Source organism: Protopterus annectens, chromosome 1.part0 (genome assembly GCF_019279795.1).
Source record: "Protopterus annectens isolate FY-2018-M chromosome 1.part0, PAN1.0, whole genome shotgun sequence".
In the NCBI taxonomy this organism is placed as follows: domain Eukaryota; kingdom Metazoa; phylum Chordata; order Ceratodontiformes; family Protopteridae; genus Protopterus; species Protopterus annectens.
This window is the reverse complement of record NC_056725.1, coordinates 620,131,240-620,156,539: the sequence shown is the minus strand read 5'-3', so window position 1 is coordinate 620,156,539 and position 25,300 is coordinate 620,131,240. Positions and strand designations below refer to the sequence as shown.

The 25,300-nt window shown below is 41.3% G+C and overlaps 1 protein-coding gene across 3 annotated transcripts in view; it reads right to left on the bottom strand.

Annotated features, from left to right (window-relative positions):
* Positions 1–25,300, bottom strand: part of UBR2 (ubiquitin protein ligase E3 component n-recognin 2) — a 5,196,118-nt gene that overhangs the window by 2,084,376 nt on the left and 3,086,442 nt on the right. For all 3 annotated transcript variants that reach the window (XM_044061864.1, XM_044061881.1, XM_044061872.1), the window contains exon 26: positions 18,339–18,441. In XM_044061864.1, the coding sequence (XP_043917799.1) occupies positions 18,339–18,441 (103 nt within the window). The remainder of the gene's footprint in view (positions 1–18,338; positions 18,442–25,300) is intronic.

Here is a 25,300-nt window from a genome sequence, read left to right as displayed (position 1 = left end):
GTCCGGGATTTCCCTTAAAGAAAGGGGGGGTTTGTTGAAGGGGATGATATAACCTCCGGTAATACGCGGCACCCACTGATCGCTTGTTATGGATTCCCAAGCTTGTGGGTGCGCCAAAGCGACCCCCGACTGGCTCCGGAGTTGCACAGTCGGGCAACAACTCAGGAACGCTGGTTGTATGAAGAACCACGAAAGGAATCGTGGTCTCCAGAGTTACGGGGGCCTCTGCCACCTCTGGGGCGGCGTCTTCCAAAATCCCCCCCCCCCTGCCTCTGGAGGGGGAATCACTGGGTGGAGTAGGGAAAGACTTCTGAGATTTTCTAAACCACATTTTCCCTCCTCTCCCAGCCTTGGGGTAAGGCCTAGAAGGAGCGGAAAATCGGGCCCCAATGGCAGTCAAAGTCTTGCCCTCCTGCTCGCACCGAGTTAGTGTGTCCTTCACTTTGGGTCCAAACAAAGATGACCCATCAAATGGGGCGTCGGCAAAGGAAGACTTGAAGGCCTCCGCGAACGAACACAAGCGTAACCAGGCTTGTCTCCTGAGGGCAACGCCTGTTCCCGCGGCTCTACTCGCCCCTTTGGCCGCATATGAAATGAGCCTCATGGACGAGTTAACAATAGAAAAGAGGGTAGTCATCTGTGCGCCAACAGTCGGGGCCAGCGCCTCAGGTAGGTTACCAACAAGAGAGTCATTTAGCTCTTTGAGAAGATCCCTTTGGAGCCTCGTAAAATGACATAAGTAGTTTAGCGACCTTAGGGCAAAGGCCGCTGAAGACAGGGTACGCTTCCCGTACCTATCCATACTCCTAGAATCCTTATTAGGAGGATGAACAGACGTCGAAGCCTCTGCCACGTCCTGCTGTGTGGCAGAAGCCACCACCAAAGCATCTACAGGCACACCCTTTGTGAGAAACTCCTTCTGGGGGGGGGGCTGACAAAAATTTATTGGGCCTCGCAGGCACCGGTTCTACAGAATCAGGGTGTTCCCACGCCCTTCGAGAAACCAAATCAAGGAGTTCATCGAAGGGCGGAGACACCCAGGAGGCAGAAGGCTGGGCCCCAAAGGCCTTGAGGAAGACTGACTCCTCAGCTGAAGGGGTTTTGGCTTGCCAGTCACCTCTCTGTCTCAGAATCTCCAAGATATCCGAGAAGGAGATATCATCCGAAGATGATCTGGGGGACCCTTCTGCGTCATCGAGGTCAGTATCCGATGTAACAGACTCATCTTGGGAGTCTACGTGCTTCCTCTTACACAATTTCTTCCGTGGGGGTTCGTCCGAAGCAGTTTCGGACGGACCACCCGGAAGAAGGGAACCCCCGATGGGGGTATCCTCAGGCCCTGGGGCCCCTCTGCCGGGGGGCTGCAACACAACAGAGGCACCAGTCTCCAAATCTAGGGACGGTGAGGTAGAATCTTGCTGAACCGGCAAAGGCATGGCCAGCACGCTCCTCATGGCCTCAAAGGCCGGACCTCCAGAATCCAAGGAGGTCACTGGTCTAGAGGCCACGATGGCACTGGGAATTCCAGCAGCCGATGCTCCGAGAGGAAGACTAGGCACCAAGCACCCAATCCCAAAGTATTCCCCTCGGGCCCGGCTGAAGAGGTCGCAGTACCAAACCCTGAACCGGAGGACAGGGTAGGAAGCACAGTCGGAACCGAGAGACCTCGAAGGGGTCTCTGCTCCGACCGTATGGCTCGCTTTGCTCCACCACCACCGACTCCAACGGCTCCGAGGAGGTTGGAGGAGGAATCGAATGTGTTGGAGGGGATCGGCTCAAGCTAACTGTGCTGGAGCCGAGACCAATTTAGTAAACACTGGAGATTGGAATAGCCTCTGTAAAACCCTATCCAGGTCCGAATCTGAAAGTCTCGATGATTTAGAGGAGGTAGACAATCGAGAAGACTTTCCTCTCGGCCCGAGAGAAGGGGACCGGCTCGAAATGGCTCCAATGCTATCGGCGCTGACTCCACCACAGCATGGACCACCATCGGCACCGAAGGAGCCTTCTCCGGAGCCGAGGGGAAGAGTCTGAGTTGCACACTTCCACCGGCTCCAAAGCCATTGGAACCGATGGAGGTGATTCACCTCTCGATACTTCCAACTTGCGGCTCAAAGCAATGGAGCCGAGGTAGGAGGTATCGAGGCAGACCTCACCCTCGGCCCCGAAGTCAGTGGAGCCGAGGAAGAAGAGGTCAATTTTGTCTTTTTAGAAGTCGGCTCTGACGGACTTGTCGGAGCCGACGATCTTTTCTTTTTGGAAGCAACAGGTAGATCTAAGGCTTCCTCAAAAGAAGGCTTGATAAGCCCTTTCAATATTAATTTGTTCTTGCGTTCTTGAAGAACTCTAGATGAGAATGCATGACAGACGCTACAAGTCTCTTGCAGATGTTTCGGCCCCAAACAATAAACACATACTGAATGACTGTCTGTAATGGACATTTTATATTTGCACAGAGTGCATTTTTTAAAACCTGACTTTTGTTCCTTAGACATGATACAGGCCACAACAAGTACAACTCTAAGGAATACTACTCTACCACAACAAGTATAGCACTACACACAAATTGCGCCAACTGAAAAGCACGAGACACACTGGCGCGAGTACTGGTGAAAGTTTACCTCACAACAATTTGAAACAAGTTAAACAGCCCAAAGCCCTCTAATTTAAACGGGCTTTGCCCAAAAAACAACTAACCAAAAGTTAATAAAAACTAAAAGCACTCAAAAGGTAGGGCAAAGGCCCTCTAACTTAAACGGGCCTTGCCCGACTGAACAAATTAAATTTTTTGGAAACAAGCACTCAACAAAAAACAATAAGAACTAGTAAGAAATAGCTGTTAAAACAGCTGTTTGGTTAATATAGACAAAAATTCCCTAGGTCAAGGACCAATAAGGTAAAAGGAACCACTTAGCTCCAGCCAAGTCGAGACCACGTCCAGCTTGTTAAGCGGCAAACGAGATCTGGGGAAGCAGGTGTAGTGCATCCTGGGATAGGGAGTAGCCCAGCCAATGAGAGACTTCGTGCTAGTGTATTAGTTGCCGAGTCGGAGCCGATGGATCGGCTCCGAACCCATCTGTTGTGAATGTAGGCGAGATAGGATCCCATTACATCATTTATTTCCACTATGTACATAGATGATTTCACTGCTAATTCCACAGGTATACAGACAGTATATACATTCGTAATATCCAAGTTATTATTTAATATCTGAACTTGTATGTGTTCTTCGGTTCCATTAGAGTGTATTTCTAACTTGCCGTGTGATGAATTATGCTAATATGATATTAAAGGTTCGTTCCCAAATTTCTCTGGATTTCATGTTTTTGTTTCTTTTATCTATTACTATTTTATGAGCTAAAAGGTGTTGTACAGCTACTTGTTTAAAACCCTTCCAAGAGATATTTATCCTATCTAGCCATTTAAAAGCTATATACAGTTTCATTAGCAGGAAGATTGTTAGAAGTGTATTTGCTTGTTTTCTTGGTATGTTGGGTGGGAGAATGTGTAATAGAGTGAATTCCCAAGTTAATGTTGATGTTTGATAACCCATTTTTTGTAATTGTACCTTGGGAAAGTAAAGTTTATAGACACATTTACAGCTCCAAAATACATGGATTAAGTCAGCTATCTGGTCCTTACAGTGTGGGCAGAAAAGTGATTTTGATGTGTTACATTTGTGTAGGATTGCAGGTGTAAAATATGCATTATTACTGAACATGAGCTGAGTGTATGCTAACTTTTTGAGAGGTATAATCTTCAGTGTTAGATTGATTGCCTGGCTTACTTGCTGATCATCTATGGATGGTTTAATTTTCTCCAGTAGTTAGAGAAGAGGAGGTATTTCTGGTATTTGATTTCATTTATCATTTTATATGAATTAGTAATAGTTTTCTTTGTTGTGATTATAGTTTTCCAAAACCTGCTACAAGTTTCTATGTCACTATTGGTCATAGTAGCATTTTGGAGGTAACTGGAACGCAGTTCTTTGATTTGTCTTAGGATTATTATGTGTGATTTAGGGAGGTTTAAGTTGGTCCTCTTTTCTTGTACTGAGCAGTTAAGGTAAGGATAAATATCTTGGATTGTTTTATCTTTCAGTCTGGGAAAAGGGACTAAGTCCAGCATCTTACTGTTTATTTTTAAATTTGAGTTTTTATGAAGGGGTTGCAGTATTGTCATGGCTTGTCCAAGGTTCAAGAATTGAAAGAGTTTTTGCACTAAGTTGATAAAATGTTTTAAGGGCTCTGTAATGTTATAAGTTTGTATTTTTTTCTGCTTCAGGAATGAAAGTGCTTTGGGATTGAAACCTAGAGCTTTTATATATCTATAATAGATTGTTACTCAAAGAGGAGACCAATTTTCCATTGACGGGTTATGTTCAGCTATTCTTAATATTCCGTTAGTGTTAATGATCGAGTAGTACATTTTAAAATCTGGTAAATTTAGTCCTCCTTTGTTTTTGGGGAGTGTTAATTTTGGATAGGAGATTCTGTTTATTTTGGGATCCCATATACATTTTGCTAGGAAGGTATGAATTTGTTTGAAGAATTTATTATGTATTACTCAGGGGTGTAGCTAGGATTTTCAAATTTGTACTGACAGCTCTCAAACTGCTACCCCCCTCCCCAGCCAAGCTACGGCCATTCTCGTAATTCACGGTTCGCTCTTTTAGTGTCGATGAAGAGGCATTCGCTGTAATGCCTCTTCAGTAATACAATATAAATTCACTCAAACTCTGTTCCTTGAATTGAAAATTAACCTGAAATGTCAGTTCTTTGAAAAATGCAGCATGGTAGTTGGGGTAGAGACTTTATGCTTTTGTTTTCTGTAACTAAGGTACAGGTTTTGAGCTTGAGTAAATTATTAACCACCTGCTACCACTAACTAGGATGTTTCATTCACACACACACACACACACACACACACACACACACACACACACACACACACACACACACACACACACACACCCCTACCTACCTCTTAGTGCAAGAAATATGGACAAAGCCTAAAATAAACAGGGACAGATATTAAATAATGTTCTTGTGAACTTAGAAAGTTGCTAGAATAACAGGATTTGTGCTAGTATGAATTTTTCTAAAGGACATGAAGTCTGAAGCTCAAATGTCTGTCATTTAGCAACTTCAGCCTTCAATGATTTTCTAGAAAATCACAAAATTTATGAGGAACAGACAAAAAATATGGGGCAAAAATCTGGACATTCTGCAAAATTTGGACAGTTGAGAGGTATGCTACCTACCACACACACACACACACACACAACCTCTCACAGCAACAAACTCATAAATAAAACTGAGGCAAAGGCCCAAAAATAAGGACATTTTTTTTAAATATTGCTCTTATAAACTTAGAAAGATAATAGAATAGTAGTAGGTTTTGCATCAGTATGAATTTTCTGAAAGGTATGAAATCTGAAACTGAAATGTCTGCATTATTTTCTAACTTCAGTCTTTAACAATTTACTACTAATTTGCCAGAAAACTGCAACTTTATGAAAAACGGACCAAAAATGTGATGCAAAAATATAAAATTGCCAGACAATACAGCTGGGAACCTGTCAAAGGAGGGACACCATTTTAACATGAGCACAGTTAACTTAGAGCAGCTGACAAAATTAAAGAATCTACATGCATTTCTGAAATAAAAGTAATGTACAACTCTGATCATTACAGTTATTTATAAAAGTAAAGTAAACCCTCTATGTTTTCTTCCAAAATTGCTATTTTGTGGAGGGATCATTAGGGGAAGAGCAACAGTTTGAGCCAAAATCGGGGACAGCTGAGGTTTGGCTATGCCTAATTCTATAAAGTAATTTGCATGTACCTCTCAACCTGTTAATGCAATAAATCTGGACAAGGCCAAATATATTGAGGGAACATATAAACAGTACTAAAAATTGCTCTTGTATAAACTGGGACAGTTGATAGAACAGGTCTTATTTTAGCATGCATTTTTCTGAAGGTTATAAAGTCTGAAAGTAGTGTGTCATTATTTAGTGACTTAATTCCTAAATAATTTGCCAGAAAACCACAAATTGAGGAACAAACCCAAAATAAGAAGCAAAAAATCTATTCATTCTTTGAAAATCTGGACAGTTGGGAGGTATAGTTCAGCTGGGGCTGTCTAAGTTTGCTGCCCTTCCCCCTCACAAAACCATGGTCGAATGGAGCCCCCCCTGCAGCCATTCCAATGATCCATTACTTTGCTATTATAAACACTAATGTGCACACTGATTTACTTCTAGGATGATTTGAACTTCATTTGAAAGTTTTATTTTGCATTTTACAGCACAAACACTAAGACATCTGCTAAACAAACTTGGCAATAAAACTTCTCTGCCCTTGAAACTCACATTCATTGAAACAACATTAAAACCCACATTCAAAGAAAAATACATTTTACCCGTGGCAGATAAAAATTAATTCTGGGCTGCTTTTAAATCATAGGCCCCTTGCATATGAAACATACATGTGCTCTTTGATACACCTTCCTATTGCTTTGAACATTTTTCCAGTAAACAATGAAACAAAACTGCCCAATGCAGAACTTTCCATCGTAAAAGTCTAGTCAAACTTCTACAGTCCACCATTATCAGTAAATAATATGCACAATCTCTGAAGTAGTAAAAAAAGTCATCTAAATAATTCAATCACCTTTATATTTCATGACTTCACCAAAAAAAAGTGTCTGATGCCCCTGAGGAATAAATTGCCTAAATTACATTAATAAGCTAGTAATATTGCAATAGGAAATGGATGGCAAACTGATAACAGGCTCATAGTTAGTGTCTTAACTTTCAGTACAGCAGCATTCACCCCTTATGGGAGTAGAACCAACAACCTTCTGCATTAAAAGCAAGTACACAACATTTTGTGCTACTAGCAATGTGAGCTGACTTAGCATAATCAGTACTAAACTTCTCTTCCCCTGCAGCTCTCAGTTCCTTGTAAAATCTACGCAATACTCAACTACATCTCAACTTGCAGCACAAGAAGTCTGGAAAAAGCCAAATTTATTGGGGTGGGTCAAAAGGGCAAAAAACAGGAACACATTAAACATTGCTTGTATAATCTTGGAAAGCTGCTAGAATAAAATGCTGTGTTACCATCAAACATTTTACTGCCAAGGTCACTGAGCAAAATAGTCAGAACAACATACCACTATGCCAAATCACCTGCTTTGTGAAAGAGAGGAAGACTGAAACTTAAATGGCTATCATTTAATGAATTCAGTTCTCACCATAGCTGTCAACCTCTTAGCACAAAACACCAGGACAAACCCAGTAATGAGGGAATACAGCCCTCAAACATATTCAGTGAATTCAGTTCTTGCCATAGCTGTCAACCTTAGCACAAAAAACCTGGACAAAGCCAATAACAGGGTATTACAGTCCCAAAAATAAGGACAAATTTCAAATAGTCATAAACTTAAAAAAATTGCTATAAAAAAGGTTGTGTTAGTATATATTTATTGCTAGAATAAAAAGTTGTTTTACTATGTCACAAACACAGGGATAAGATGCAGACTCCACACAGAAGGCACCCCAGCCAAGAATCAAACCAGAAAACCTACAGCTGTGAGGCAACAATACTGCAATACAATGTTCGATACAAGAGATATCATCCACACATTTACAACAAAGAATATAATGAACTTTGCAAATAAAATGTGGTACATACATTTTTTTCTGTCAACCAAAATAATTCATTGTTTGGGAGCATACTAAGTTATTAGAAAAATGTTGTTTATTAAAAAATCATCATAGTAAATGTTTATATATTTGCCTGATTTAATGCCAGAACTGAAGACGTCATGTGCCACAAACCAGTGAATACTCACCAACATGTATACTAATCCTTGTCTCTCTTAATCTTTAAGAGAAAGATTTTCATTCATAGACACATGCACACACATCCACCCACATATAATCACACATACACACACACACACACACACACACACACACACACACACACACACACACACACACACACACACACACACATGTATGGGTTCCATTTATTTGTGAACAGAATTTCATTGCAATGTTGTAGGTGATGAAGTAGGTCAAGCTATGGGAAAGACAAACTACAGTAGGTTAAATGTAGCATCATACAAGAGATTTATCTTTCTTCATGACTGCAGCAATAAAGATGGCATATATATTTTCTGAGGAGCTAAAGCAGTAACCCCACACATACACACACACACTTCATATTACTCACCAACCCTCGGGTCTTATGAATTGAGACCAACATAACGGATCCTCCTCCCACTTCACATTTTCCCACATACCTTCATAACATCTGTGAACAATTACACTATCAGTACCTTTTATGAGGTCTATATCATTTTGTCGAAGCGACTACCCATTCTATACCTATTTGTCAAAACTTAATCCATCTAACACTAATTCAATTGTATGTTCATTTAAGTGAATTTCTTCTCAGGGAAAAAAACAGTCAGCCAAACTATCGACCGTCAAAAAAAACACATTATTTAAAACCCACCCATGTGGGAGGCCAAGGCCCCACCACACCCTCCAATGTGGAGACTGCACTCCCACACACACACAACTAAATATATCAACTCTGAGATTGCAATACAGTGGAGAAAGGGGCAAATTCCTGATGATGGCCAACAAGTTTTTTTTTCGGTGGGAAGAAATTTGCTTAAATGAATGTTTAATGGAATTAGCATTCAATAGATTAACTTCGACGAATAGGTGTTCGACGGGTAGTCACTTCAACGAAATTATATGTACCCCTTTTATGATGACTGATATCATATACAGAACTGCACTGAGCACAGGACCAATGCTCTGGAATCCCACTCAGCACCTCTCCTTGTTTTCACAGGGTTCCCTTAACCACCGGGCGTTCCTTCTTCATACTATACCATTCATCCATGCATTTTTTTCACTTTTGCCATTCTTTAGGCTCTTTCAGCCTACTGATCTATCTGTTAACTGGGGTCAAGTTAAAAGCCTTAATGAGAATATGTATTACACACACACACACACACACACACACACTTCATATTACTCACCAACCCTCGGGTCTTATGAAGTGAGACCAACATAACGGATCCTCCTCCCGCTTCGACCGACCACCATAATCCCGCTCGGATGAGACCAAAATACTCCTTCCCGCCTGGAACTCATGAAGTGAGACCAAAATCCTCCTTCCCGCATGACCAAAATCCTCCTTCCCGCTCGGAAAGTATTTGAACTGGCCGGTCGCCGGAAATACACGTGCGCTGAGCTCAATTTCGACTGGCTGCCCTGATTAGCTGATGTCATCGTGCAGTAAAGCGCGAAGAAGTGAAAATTTAAAATGCTACCCCCCTTCTACATAACTTGTACTGAAATCAGTACAGTGCGTATGCCTCCCGACGTCCCTGGTATTACTGTCTGTGATATCATGAATATATACATTAGTCTAGGTAAAATGTTAATTTTAATTATTGATACTTTGGTCAAGAATGGTACTCTTAGGTTGTTCCACCTTTTACAGTCTTGCATTATGTTTTGTCATTTAAGGTTTACATTGTGTTGGTAGAAGTCTTTGTTATTCTGGAAAAAGGTGATCCCCAGGTATTTAGTTTCTTCTTTGATTTGTATTGTGTTTAACAACGGTATTAGTGAGATGAGTTTGGGTGTTTTTAGGGGGAAAATATTAGTTTTACTGAGGTTTAGTTTGTAGTTAGACATAGTCGAGAAATGTTCAATTGCAGCTATTATTTTGTTTATATCTGAATTTGGTGTAGTGCAGTATATGTTCAGGTCATCCGCAAATGCAGTGAGGTATATTTTTGAAGTTGTGTGTTGATGGAGGATTGTGGTATGTGTTTTGTTTAATGTACAGAAAGAGTGGTTCTAGGTATAGGTTAAACAGGAAGGGTGATAATGGGCATCCTTGTCTTGTTCCATTTTTTATTAGAATCATATTTGAACAAGTTTTATTTATATATAGAGATGTGTATGGGTTGCTATAGAGAGTTTGAATGACCTGAATGAAGTTATTGGGTATATTAAAGTAGGGTAGTGTTTGGAGTAAGAATTCTAGGTTAACCCTATCAAATGCCTTGTGGGCATCCACTACCACTGTGTAGATGTTGATAATGTATCGGTTAGCGTAGGATATTAGTGCATCTAATGTTAATGTATTGTCACTAGTCTGTCTATGTGGCGTAAGACCAGATTGTTCTGAGGAGATGATTTTTCTCTATCAGATTTTTCATTCTGTTTGCAAGTGTAGAGGTAAATATTTTAGTATCTATATTTAAGAGGGGGATAAGGTCTGTAGCTGTCGGGGTTTTGGGGGTCTGTGTGCTCTTTTAATATAAAGATGGTTTTAGAGGCATTAAAGTGGATATCATTTATTTTATAGTTTATTATGTAATTCAGTGTATAGTATGGTAGTTTGGCTATCAAGGGGGAAAAGGCTTTGTAAAATTCTGATGCGAGTCCATCCAGACCCGGAGCCTTATGCGCTTTTAAGTGTTTGATTGTTGTAATAATTCCACTGATGGATATCGGTTCAGTTAGTTTTTTTTGTTGGTCTAAATTTAGTTTGAGGAATTTCAGTTTTTGAAGGAAGAGTTCTATCTTCCTTTGAGATTTGTAGTACTTGTGCTCCATATATTTGAGAGTATATCGAGCTTCTTCAGCGTAAGTGGCTAACATTCTGGCTTCATAAAAAGATAGGTTCCTAGTTTCTAACAGATATAGATCCCCTTGCAGTTTTAAAAGTTCTGCTTCTGTTTGGTTCTTGGGGTTATTTATTAGTTCTTTTTCGAGATGCTCTATTTCCCCTTTCAGTGTATGCTCCTCTTTCAGTTGTATTTTTTTATAGTATGCTGCTTTTTTGATAAACACTCCTCTAATTTGTGCTTTGGTTGCAGCCCATTCTGTGTCAGTTGGTACTTGGGAGTTAGTGATATTTGTAAGAGCTATTTTTAGTATTGCTTCTGTTTCTTTTATTACATCCATTTTGGAAAGTAAATTAGGGTTTAATGACCAATTATGATCCCTATTCTCTAAATATATCTTTTTGTCCCAGTTAATGTTCAGTGTGATTTTGGAGTAATCTGAAAAGAACCTGGTATGTATATTTATTGTTGGGGCCATGTTAATGAATATGTCAGAGATTAAGTCGTCGTCTATCCTTGACCACATTTTTTGGCATTACGAATAGAATGTGAATTTCCATGTTTTATCTTTACTGTTCCCATATTTAAAAGGGTCATACAGTTTGAAATCTTGTTTCAGTTCATTAAGGGCTAATGTGGCTTGATTATTATGTGATTTGGTCAGATTAGAGTTATCCTTTTCTGGGTTTTGATGTGTGTTCCATTCACCTCCGATCACTAGGTAGTGATCTTTAAATTGGTTTAAGGCTGGGTATAATGACATAAAGTGTGTTGTTGGTTATTACAGGGTGTGTAAACATTAAGTACCATTATATGTTTTGGCATTGTAGGACTAGTAAATGTTACATAACACTTTCTTCCACCCTTGTCAGCTTTGGTTTTAAGTATTTTTTCCTTAAATTGGTTTTTAATTATTATGGCCGCCCCAGCACTGTTTGTTTTCTCCTCAAGTTCTTGGAAGTTTTAAAGTTAAGTCATTGAGATAGCTTACCATAGGGGGGGAGTCTTTCTACTCCCTGATTTGGAAGTGGGAACCCCCCACTGCTTAGTCCTGTGCGTACCCTAGGACTGAAGTCTGGGTGTTCTGTTGGTTCTGGGTTTGAACTGAGAAGGCATGGAAGAGGCAGAAAAGGACCCATTTTTTGAGGGCCAATGCCTACTAAATCTTAGAGGCTGCACTTGTAAGAAATCTTTAATAGTGTGCATAGATTTAGCTTTTTCCTCCATATTTTTAAGAATGTCTTCTGCTTTGTTGCCAAACAGGCAGTCCTGATTTAAGGGAGCATCCAGAAATTTAGTTTTAACATGATCTGGCAAAGATTGCTCATTAAGCCAAGAATGCCTTCTAAGTACAGACCCAGTGACAGCAGCCCTGCAAGATGCCTCTAGTGAATCAAAACCACATTGCAAAGTATGTTTTCCAACCTGTTCAGCAGAATGCATTAAATCCTGTAAATCCTTATTTTCAGCGCAATCAGGAATCAACATAATTTTCTGCTTAAGCAATCCAATAATATGCTGCCGATACTTTAACATATGAAACTGGCAATTTAAGGCCCTGATGGCCAAGGTTGCAGTGGTGCATACCTTCTTACCCCCCATCTATCCAGGGCCCTGGAATCTCTGTCAGAGGGGATAGGATTTTGGCAGTAGCATCCTTAATGCCCTTGGGTCCCTGTGAAATGGTCTCAGGTTTTCTGGGAGCAGGAGGTAAAGAATAAGGGGGCCAAGCTAGAATCCGAAAAGGCATCATCAACAATGTCCAGCACAGGAGGGACAGCTAAAGGCCTGTGTTGGGGCAGGAGTAAGAAATCTCTAAGCCTCTTTTTAGAATCAGAGTAATCCTGGCTTTCCCAATGAAAATGCTCCCTAAAATGCAAGGTTTCAACAAAAGAAAAATCCTCTGGGAGTGAAGCAGAAGGAATAGAGTCCTCTGCATTAGAATCTTCATAGGTAGATAAGGGTAAATCCTGGTCCTTAGAAGAGACAGAATTTTCAGAATCCTAGTTCTCTTAGAGGGGGAAGGTTGGTTTCCTCTGATTAAAGTAATAAGGTCTTCTGCCATTCTTATCATTTGTTTTTTAGCAATAGAGGCCTGACCATGCAGTCTGGGCATCGGTTTTCTAGGCATGGTTCGAGTTTTAGGCCTTGAAGAAGAAGATGGCATCGGTTTAATATGCAAGTCAGTAGGCCTGAATACACGCTCAGAAGCAGGTGCCTGCACAGCGGCTTCGGACCCATCCAAGGTAGAGACATCCGCAGGTTCCCCAGTTGAAGCACCACGCGGCATACCGGACTCCGAATGGGTCTCAGTAGAGGCCTGCGAATCTGAAGTAGCGGGTATCAGGGACTGCGAATGCACCTCACTGTGTACCAGCGAACTGGAGACTAGCTTAGGAGAAGTGTCGTCAGCAGTTTTGGACCTAGGCAGTCTGTCTCTGTCATTATATTTGCGTTTTTTCGGAATCGATAGTTGGGTGGCTTACGAAAGACATATCTGGATAACTGAACTGAGTACCAAAGTATTCAGAAGCGAAAATATACAGACGAATAGTTCATGGTTTAAATAAGGCACAAAGCCGACAGCAAGGTACGTCGTGGTCAGGGCCTAGGCAAGGAATACAGTATGAATGAAAATCTTTATGAGGTATTTGCTTTCCACAAGAAATATAATTATTAACTTTTACTGACATCGGTTTAGAGCAAGAAAAAGTTTTCCCAATGGGGTACTTAGCTTTAGTTGAAGACTTTGCTTCTGAAACTCGAAAACGAAAATTTCAGGAGTCGGCCGACCGGCACTTGCGAACTGCTTCTAGCACCACACGGCAAGAAGACTGGGGTAATGGCATCGGCTACATGCTTTATACCCCTGACTACCTGACATCACTGAAGATGAGACAGCAACCATAGCAGGACCCAAGACTTCGATAATCAGGCCAACTGAGGACTACTGCAAGCAGATAACCCAAATGTGATGACTGCAACAGTGAAACAAGAAGATCATCAACAAGGGCCAACCAGTTGTCAACTAACTAATTTAAAAGTCAAAAACACTCCAACAAGTCAGAAAATACTCCTAACACTACTAAACTCTATCTGAACAAGATAAATCGCTATAGGTAAACAGTAATATAATAACAGAAAAAGTTTTAAACTTAGCCACGGCCAAGTAAGAAGCACATCTGAACTCGTAGATGCGGCAAACGAGATCTGGGGATTGTACTGGTGCACTATGGGATATCTACCTAGCCACGAGCCAACTAAGAGACTTTGAGCTTGTAATAGGCAGAGTCGGAGCAGAGTATCGGCTCCGAACCCATATGTAAGAATGAAGGCGAGCTAGGACTACAGAACATGTAAGGTTTCACCAAAATAAAAATCCTCTGGAGGAGAAGCAGAGGGAATGGATTCCTCTGCATCTGAATCCACATAAGCAAATAAAGGCAAATAAAGGCATGTCTTCATAATCAGATACCTCAGTCTCGTCGGACTCTTGGTCTATTAAAGCTGCTGGGGACAGGTCTCTTTCTCTTAGCAGGGGAAGGCTGACTTCCCCTACTCAGCATAATAAGGTCTTCTGATATTTTAAGCATGTGATGTTGCGGCAAGGAAGCAGGTGCTTGAGTTTGGGTCATTGGCTTTTTAGGCGTAGCTCATACTCCTAGCCTTAGAAACTCTGCAGTTTTTGACAGAACTGAAGACAAAAAAGAAGTCTGTTTGCATCAAATATCGGTAGTGCGAAGAAATTCCTCAGAAGCCGGAGCCTGCTCAGTAGCTCTGGACCCATCCAAGGTAGAGACATCCCCAGGTTCCATAGTCAAAGAAGAGTCTCGCAGCATACCGGGGTCCGAACGAGTCTTGGTACAGCCCTGCAAATCCACTGAAGCGGGCATCAGGGGCTGCGAAAGCTCCTCACTGAGTACCGACTAACTGGTGACTAGCTTAATGGAAGCGTTGGCAGCAGTTTTGGACCTGTGCAGTCTGTCTCTGTCTTTATCCTTACATTTTTTCGGAAGATCGGTAGTCAGATGGCTTACCGAAGCCATTTCGGAATATGGAGATCGAGAACAAAAGTATTTAGTGACAATAAGGGTCGGACAACAAATAGTTCGGGAGTTGAACAAGGCACAAAACCGACAGTGAGGTACGTCATGGTCTGGGCCTAAACAGGTGACGCAGTAAGAATGGAAATCTCGATGTGGTATTTCCTTTCCACAGGCGAGACAATTGTTAACTTTTTCTGACATCATTTAGAGCAAGAAAAAAGGATCCCCAATGGGCTACTTAGCTTTACAAGACTTCAGGATGATTCAATTCAGAACCGAAAACTAAGGTAGTGGCCGAATGGCAGTCGTGTGAACTGCTTCTGCTTCGGGCTCCTTGGCAAGAAAAACTGATATAATGGCGTCAGCTTCCTGTTTTTATACCCCTGACGACTTGATGTCAGTCCTGGAGTGACAGCAACAGACGCAGACATACTAGGTCTCTGGTATTCGGGCTGACTGAGGGCTACCTGCAGGCAGATAACCCAAGTGTGATGACTGCAACAGTGAAACACAAAGAACATCAATCATTTTAACACTGCAAACTTGCCACCAATTACAGTTAGTAATGCAAGCTTGTAAAAGAACACTTTTTAATTAACTCCATATCTTCTTTCCACATTAACTGTTATTTCACTTCCCAACCTATGCACTGCAGTTTCGCCTGGTTTTATTTCTCCGAAGACTTTTAGATTTCCAGTACCATGATGAGAATAAACCCAATTCCTAAGTCAAGGTACAATTAGAGTTCATGAAATTAATATTGTTTCAGTCTTTGATGTTAGCCAAAAGTGTTCTTTCTGAATACCCACAATGTTCCAAGAACTGATGCCTCCTATAATTCATAAAGGGTTAATATACAGTTGATATAAAAAGTGTACACACCCATGTTAAAATGCCAGGTTTTTGTGATATAAAAAAATGAGACCACAATAAATCATTTCAAAACTTCTCCCATCTTTAATGTGACCTATAACCTGTACAATTCAATTGAAAAACAAACAAATTTGTTAGGGGAAAAAATATAGAAAATAAAAAAACGTGCAATACACTGGTTGCATAACTATGCACACCCTTAAACTAATACTTTAAGCATGATTCTGCCACCACCATGCTTCACTGTGGGGATGGTGTTCTTTTGGTGATAAGAAATGTTGTTTTTGCGCCAAACGTACCTTTTGGAATTGTGGCCAAAAGGTTCAACCTTGGTCTCATCAGACTATAGCACATTTTCCCACATTCTTCTAGGAGATTTGATGCATTGTTTTGCAAATTTTAGCTGGGCCTGGATGTTTTTCTGTGTAAGAAAAGGCTTCTGTCATGCAAACCTACCCCATAGTCCAGACATATGGAGAATACATGAGATTGTTGTCACATGTAGTACACAACCAGTACTTGCCAGAAATTCCTGCAGCTCCCTCAGTGTTACTGTAAGGTCTCTTGGAAGCCTCCCTGACCAGTTTTCTTGTCTTTTCATAATTTTGGATAATACATTTTGGAAGGACATCCAGTTCTTTGCAATGTCATTGTTGTCCCATATTTTCGCCACTTTTTGATGACTGTCTTCACTGTGTTCCATGGTATATCCAATGTTGTGGAAATTTTTTTTGTAGCCTTCTCCTGACTGATAACCTTTCAGCAATGAGATCCCCTTGATGCTTTGTAAGCTCTCTGCGAACCATGGCTTTTGCTGTAGAAGGCAACTGAGTAAATGTCAGAAAAATCATACTAGGACAGCTGAACTTTATTTGGGGTTAATCAGAGTTTATTTAATTGATGGCAGGTTTGCACCCAAGAAGAGTGAATGTTGTAATTAAGTCAAAAGGTTCTTCAACAAAGTATTACTTCAAGGGTGTGCACACACAACAAAGTATTAGTTTAAAGGTGTGCACACTTATGCAACCAGCGTATTGTATTTTTTTTATTTTTTATATTTTTTTCCCATAACAGATTTGTTTGTTTTCAAATGAACTGTACAGGTTTATAGGTCACATTAAAGGTGGGAAAAGTTTTGAAATGATTTACTGTGGTCTCATTTTTTATATCACAAAAACCTGGCATTTTAACAGGGGTGTATACACTTTTTATACCCACTGTATGTTGGTAGCATATTTAAGTAAGACTGAATTATTTTTTTATTAGACCTGTTGATCCTACTACTGTTGGAATTGGCTATGTAGATTTCTTCCACAAAGTTTTCATTTCTACCTGCAAAGCCTGGTATTTTATAACTCTAGGTTTCTCTGTATACTAAACATTGTAATCATTCGGTGTAGCAATTTCAATGATCAAGACTAATTTTGTCTTTTTTTCATGAACTACTACATCTGGTTGTCTCACAACTAGTCTTTAATCTGTTGGTAACGAGATTCGATGTGACATAATAAACGTCTTCATTCTCTATAATGCTTTGTGGTTCATGTTTTCAATGCTTCTCAGTTACTTCTGCATTGTAATATTTGCACAATCCCCAATGCATCATTCTTGCCACATTATTGTGCCTTTCAGTATACAGGCCGTCTGCCATGAGTGTATCACATGCAGCAACAAGATTCGAGACAGTTTCAAGTTTTTTTTTTTTTTTTTCAACCTGCATTTGATTGTGTCACAAATATTTTCAATGTACTTTGCAATCCAATATGTAAGCAAGTCCACTATCCTGGGCCACCTCTCCTAAACTATTCCTGTGTAAAGCCTTGGTCAACATGAGGTTGTTCCAAGAGATCTCTGTATTTACCACTATATTTACGGATTTTCCAATTTTCTTTCCTTCTCATCTGTCCTTTTTCCATATATTCTTTTAGGCATTCAGTTGCCATCTCATTTTTATCATCTGGTTTGATTTCCATTTTCACTTTACACCAAACAATTCACTATAACTAAGCAATATAATATAAACTGACCTATGTATCTCATGCTAGGAACTTTTGTCCAACAGTTGAAAAGTTGTTACAAACAACAGGTCTCCCATGCAAAAGGAACAGCTATAAGTAGTACTGATGTGTTCATCCTAGACATTCATCACCAGTGACAAAGCACTTGCAAAATCAAGTCTAGTTAAACAATTATTTACTTATTATTTTTACTTTGTCAGACATGCCCCACTCACTGTGGGGACTTGAGTGAGAAATCTTACACAAAAAGAGCTACAAAAAAAAAATTATTCTGTATAACATTCATTCAGAAATACATTAGAGTCAATGTGACATCAACAATTTCTATGATACAAGTAAACAAATGTCACTATATCATTGCACAGCTCTTTGCTATTAAAAATATTTATTTAAAAATAATTAATTATTAAATAAACAGTCACAATGATGTATGTACAATGTAGGCTTTACTGATGCAAGTGCTGTGTAAACCTTTAGATACAATCCACAACGGAAGGTGGGTACAGTACAGAGATCGTGGATCAGCCCAGTACTGTTCCATAACTTAGCAATGAATTGCTGCCTAAATAATAAGTATTAAAGAAATAAAAATATTAAAATGGGGATCTATAAAAATAAAAAATTCAGTAATATAAGCAAATTATGAACAGGAAGACTACAGTGATTCAGTTTTACTGCAAAAAGAAAAACACAAAAAAGACATCTTTGTAAAACTGCAACATACGTGAAACTTTCTGAGTGAAGTTAAATGACTCTCCATTTTCCTCATAGTTGATCTCCATCTGCTGGTTCTCCTCTTGTAATGCCATGCCAATCAGGTGCAAAACCTTTAGAGAAACAAACGTTACTGGTTACAAAAAAATATCTACGTCATTCTACTGCATCAACACATTCTAACATAGGAGACACCACTATGAGATGGGCTAGTTTAGCTAATAGAATAGATTCAGAAAGGCTGACTGTGATGCAAAAGCCTTACAATGGAAGGCTTCTAAATCATGATTAGCCGTTCCATTTCAGGGACCTGTATCTCACTAGGGTCACTGCATGGACAACTGTCTTACTGGGGAAGCCACACAGTAATTTATCAGTGCATGGGAGTAGCTAATTCTCATTAGCCATGTGCTCTCCCCCAAGAAATGGCAGTGACTCCAGACCAGTGCAGCACAGAAATTCAGAGAATCTCTTTTGAATTTATGTTTTCTCTAGGAGGAAGAAGTAAATGCAGTCTTTCTGATACCATTAGTTCTGTGAAGGTAAAACGTAACTGTCTATGAATATCTAATAAGTGTAAGCAATATTCACCTTTATTAGCAAATGTGGAAAAGGAAACTGGTAGGTTAACAGTCTGAGTGATACTGACTTCAGAAACCACCTTTGGTAGAAAGGCGGGGTATGCTTCTTAGTGCAACCCTATCCTTGTAAAAAATCAAATATGGTAGTTTACATGACAAAGCTTGAATTTCTGAAATCTGAACAGTTTTCCAGGACAGAAAACTTAAGATCACAATCAGCTGCCCATTCAAAGGGAGGTTGTAAGATTGCTTGCAACAACAAGTTCAGCTTCCAAGGAGAGGATGCATCTTTATAAGAAGGCTTTAATAGACGAGTACCTCTCAAAAAGCTTTACAAAGTTTATGAGAAGCAAGTGAAGACACTTCAAATTCAGTATGAACACTGGATATAGCTGCTGATTGAACTTTAACAGCAGAAGACAAAATCCCTTCATTGAACAGGGAGGTTAAAATATGAGAATCTTATGAATAGGTGCTGAAAAAGGGTCTACATTATTTTAACGTGCCCAAAAGGCAAACCTTTTCCATTTACTGTTGGAAAGATTACACGTAGATGGTTTGTGAGAGGCCAAAAGTATGTGTCGCACACGTGAAGAGAGCATAGACTGCCTGGCTATTAATGGATTTGGAGAATCCAAGCTGTCAGCTTAAGGTTCATGATGTCTGGTGAAAAATGCCTGTTGGATGGGACAGGAGATCTGAAACCAGGTCCAGAAAACAAGGTGGGTGAATCAGATGAAGCCAAAGGAAGGGGAACAAATCTGTCAAGGCCAATAAGGTGGGATGAGGATTACCTTGCTCTTCAACCCTATTTCTTTCTGTAGAAACTTTGGAATTAGAGGAATCGGAGGAAAGGCATAAAGAAGACCAGAGGGCCAATTGTGGACAAGAGCATCCCTCAGTGATTCTCCCTGAGGGAGGATTACGGCAAAGTAGTTGCTGCACTTGTTTAGGGGAGAGGTGAAAAGACTGCAGCAAGGCTGGCCTCATTGACAGAATATTCTCTTCATTACTTTTGGATTGAGGGACCACTCGACAGAGAAGTATGCATCTGCTCAGTTTGTCTGCTATAACACTTGACTTCTCCAGAATGTGCTTTGCTATGAGAAAGTGTTTAGATGAGATTGCCACACTCAGAGCTTCTCAAAACAAGGGATAGGATCTGGCTCCTCCTTACTTGTTGATGTACCAAACTACTTACATGTTGTCCATTTCAATCACAATTGTCCCCGAATGGAGTACATCCTGGAAGACCTGCAACACTAAAGCACTGCTCTCATCTCTAAGACACTGATATGCAAGTTGGCCTCTATGGGGGACCAAGTGCCTTGGACAGTGTTCTCCAGAAAATGCCCCTCACCCCTAACTGGGAAGTGTTTGTGGTCACTGTGGCCTCGGGTTGAGAGGGGATGAAAAGACAGTCTTTTTTGTTCCAAATGAATCCACCATTTGAGATCTCTCTTGCAAATGTTGGCGATTGCAATCAGAATTGACACTGGTTGGTACAGTATTGCCCATTGTGTTGCACGCAGCCACTGTAAAATTCTCATGTGAAATCAGGCTAAGGGGACAAGTGTTATAGTTGCTGCCATGGACCCCAGAGCATGTAGAACCAGGCATGCAGATACTTTCTTTCTGTTGATTATCTTCTTGACTTGTGACCTGATTTTCTGTCGTCTCACTGCGGGAAGAGAGGCTATTTTTGTCTTTCTGTTCAGGAAGGCTCCTACGAACTCTAAGGTCTGAGCTGGTTCGAGATAAGATTTTTTTGTAGTTTATGGTTAGCCCCAGATAGGAACATGTCTGGAGAACCTGCTCTCTTGCCTCTAACAGCTGATCCCTGGTCGGAGTGGGTAATGAGCCAGTCTAAGTACAGAACACCCAGAATCCCAGCAGTCTCAAGTGAACTGCAACTACTGCCATGCACTTGGTGAACACAGGGGCTGCGGTGAGACCAAAGGGCAGAACTCTGAATTGATAGCGACTGGTTCCCAGCCAGAAATGAAGAAACTTTCTGGATCGCCTGTTCATTTTTATAGGACAGTATGCATCCTGAAGATCTACTGAGCACATCCAGTCATCCTGTTCCAAAAAGGGAACAATGGACTGAACTGTTACCATCCAGAACTTTGTTAAACTGACTTGTTTAAAACACTGAGATCCAAAACTGGTCTCCAGTCTGTTTTGGCACTAAAAAGCATGTTCCAGATTTTCTCTGGTCTGGTGGGACTTCTTGGATGCATCTTTTTGTCTAGCAGTTCTTGAATCTGTAGTACTGCTTTTGTTCCCTCTGATTGGGTGGGACATAGGAGATTCTTTTGCAAATGGTGGTGGAAGGGAAAATAGAATAATATAATCTCTGGAAATGATCCTCTGCACCCAGGTATCTGATATTTATTTCTAGCCAGCCTCTGTTGTGCAAGGATAGATGACCCCTGAACTGCCCCCAGAGGAAGACAGCTGAAAGGGTTTACCAAAGAAAGAATCTCTGTACCTTTAGTTTTGTGGGCCTACTCTGCTGCAAGGGTGGCTTCTACCACTGAAGTTCCCCCCTCTGTCCCTGGGGAAATTACCTGCACCTGTATCTTGAAAGGACCCTTGGTACTTTTTGAATCGCATCTTTCCACTACTTCACTGATTCCTTGAAAAGGATCATTGAGGAGTGAAAAAACGTACACTGACAGCAGACAGGGTTCTTTCCATCTTTCTCATACCTGAACAAAGTTTCTTTAACTTTAGGGCCAAACAAGGACGTGCCACCAAAGGAAGCACTGACGAATGAAGACTTGAAGGGCTCCTCAAAATCACATGAGCGCATCCAGGTATCTCTCCAAATGACAATGCCAGAACCTGCTGCTCTTGTCATCCCTTCGGCTGCATGGGAAATTAAGTCTCTTGGACGAGTTGGATAAGTGTAAGGTAGCCAACTAAAGTGCCACAGATTCCTGAACCTCTTCACAGATGGATTCCTGAAAGAGCATCTGAGATCTCCTTAATCAGATCCCTTTGCAGCTGGTGATGGGTGCAAAGAAATTAAAGTACTGTAATGCAAAGGTCAATGAAGTATAAACCTGCTTCTCAAACCTATCCATTGCCTGAGACTCCTTGTTGGATGGAGGGATAGAGGACATTTCCTCAGCTAGTTCCTTTTTGGTTGCTGCTACTATGACCATGGCATCAATGGCAAATTTTTGGCCACAATTATTTATCCTCAAGGGCAGTGTAATTTTGTCAGGTCTCAGGGGAATGGTTTCAATGCCTGCTGAGGGATCAACTCTATGAGCTCATTGGTGGGCAGATTCACCCAGGAGGTAAATGGATGGGTATCAAAAGCCTGCAGGTACACCGACTCCTCAGACGAAGGACTGCTGGGCTTCCAATCACTTCTCTGTTTTAAGATTTCCAGGATGTTTTCAAAGGAGACATCATCAGGAGGTGATCTTGGGGATCTTTCACCCTCATCCATACTTTCTTCAGGGGAATCCAAGGGCTTCTTCTTGGGGTACTCCTCAGTGGGGTGATCTGGGGAAGTATCTGAAGAGGAGGGCATTCCCTTTTGGGACTTCTGAGGTTTTGGTACTCTCTGTCCTTGTGGAGGCACTGGTTGAGACATGTAGGCGTGACAGAATGTGTGCTCTGAGTAGGAAAAGATGACTGACTGACTGCTCTGTAGCCTCGAAAGCTGATCCACCCAGAGAAGAGGGACCCTGGATCTGAAAGTGTGTGTCTGGGAACGGACATCACCTTCTGCTCCAAGGAGATCCCTCTTGAAGCAGAAGCTGGAGTAGAGTTGATCCATGTCGAAGCTCCAAGGTGTAGAGAAAGCTCTGAAAACACAGGAGTTGACTCTAGCCTTCAGAACCAAGAAGACAGATACAGCCCTGAGAGGTCTCCAGTTCTGACTGAACGAAGAGCTCAGAGCAATAATCGGGTCAAAATATCACTGGTTCCAACATAGACAACACCGGGTAGTTTGAAACCGTAGTTTCCAAGCCTTCAAGTGAAGTTAGACGAGGAAGTAAAGGGGCAGTAGCTGAAGAACTGAATCCTTGATCCATTGGGGTAGGAACCGAGGTGGATCCTGTCACTCCTTTTTCCCAAAGGATCTTTTCACCAATCTCTCCACATCATCTTCAGTTAGACTTCTAGAGGAAGAGGCTGACATCACAGAAGGTGATTTAAGTCTTTTCAAAAATGGTGAAGTTAGTCTGTCTGAAAAAGGATCAACTGAGGGAGAATAACTAGTTCTTATAGGTTCATAGGCTGGTACTGGGCTATCTGCCCAAAGGCATATATTAGCCCAGCCACATTGTGCGGTATTCACTGCCCCTTTAGTAGTTCCCCTAGACACTTGTACTAGCAGCTAGTACCCTTGGCACCTATCTAGTAGTGCTGTTGGTGTGATCCCCGGTGTGAACTTTCTGTTACCCAACCACTCATCAAGGTTCCTCTTGAAGAGTGATAGTGAGGGGCTCTGTCTTATGTAGATCGGGACCCTGTTCCATAGTAAGGGAAGTCTCTGTGAAGGGAATCTCTCTCTCCAGCATGTTCTATTCATTATTGTGTTGAGGTTTATATCCCTAGAGCGTGTAGCTCGAGTAGATTTGGTTTTGCTAAGATGGAGCATGTTCAACAATTCTGGGTTGGACATGGCTCTGTACGTTAGACAGAGATCGCCTCTGAGAAAGCGGTATGCAACAGAGAACAGTCTTAGCTTTTTCAATCGTGCTGCATAGGGCAACTGTTTGAGGCCAGTAATCCTCTTGGTTAGGTACCTCTGTGGTCTCTCCAGCTGCTGGAGATGTCTAGCCAGGTACATTCCAATTGGTGCATTGTACTCAATAATGGGTCTGATGAGGAAAGAGTAGAGGGGCACCATTACATCCTTAGATCTTGATGTGAACCCTTTCATGATCAGATGGGTAACAATGAAGGATTTTCTAACCACTTTGGCAACATGGTTATCAAAGGAAAGCTATCTACGTGGGTCCCTAGATCCCTTATTTCTTCTTCCGATTTCAGGGGATTACCTCCTATGTTGTAGTTTGCGGGTACTCTGTTTTTTCCAAAGGGGATTACTACGCATTTTTTTGCATTTAGCTTGAGACCATGGTTCTTAGTAGAGTAATTTTTGTTGAGACCTGCAATTGTGGAGTCATATCGGAGGATGTCAGTGCCAAAGTTTGTCCTTGATCTTTAGTCTAAGGAACTGAAGAGCTAGTCAATTCTGATAGCAAACCTATGCTAATTCTGGGTTCGGAGGAAACATTTGGAGCCAGAGTTTGTGACTTTCTTCCTGTCGGTTCTGAAGGAGAAGATGGAACCAAAGGCTTTTGACTTTTTTGAACTTGTAGCTGAAGGAGATGTCAGTACCAACCAACTTTTCTTCATCTTCTCAATAACTTTAGAAGACGAAGAAGATGGGACTAGAAAAGCCACATTTGTTTGATTTTTCTTTAGTTTAAGTGGCTCCAGATAACACCACATTGAAGGAAGATGGAAGCAGGCCTTTTAAGATAAGTTTATTTTTCAGCTCAACAAGAACCCTATGACTAAATGAGTGACAAATCAAGCAATCCTCTTGAAGATGGAGGGGCCCAAACAGTAAACGCATAAAGAATGCATGTCAGAACAGGGCATTTTATGGCCACATTTCTGACTATGTTTAAATCCACAGGATCACAGGAAGTTTCTAGGCTATTGGCCATGAGGCCCTTATAAGCTTAGCCAAGATTTTAGCCCATGTTTAGACAAATCAGCACCAGATGCCCCTGTCCAGCAGGTACACTGGTGGAATCCTAGGGATGTATTTTCTATTTCCTACCCAGTTATTCAGGATGTGCTTAAAAAAGAGGTAAAGAGGTACTTTGCTTGACGTGGAGAGGGAATCTGTTCCACAGATGGGGGAGTCTCTGGGACACAAATCTGTCCCAGCAGCAAGTCCTAATGATGTCACAGACCAGGTTGAGGCCGCACGTGTGGGTTACTCGAGTGGCGTTTGACTTGCAGCTATGCAGCAGTCCCATCAAGGCAGGGTCTGAGATTGCCTTGTATGCCAGACAGAGGTCACCTCTGAGGAGTCGGTATGAAACTGAGTAGAGAGATAGGGCTTTTAGCCTATCTGTGTATGGTAGATTTTTGAGGCCCTGGATTCCCCTGGTGAGGAATCTCTGTGGTCTCTTCAGCTGCTGCATGTTCTTTGCGATGTACACGCTGAATGGGGCGTTGTATTCAATAATGGGCCTTATAAGGGAAGAATACAGGGATGTTATGACCTCCTTGTCCCTGGATGAGATACCTTTACTTATGAGGTGGGCCATGTAGAAAGCTTTCTATACAATGGAAGCAACATGATGGTCAAAAGTCAGGCTGCTATCAATCTGTGTGCCCA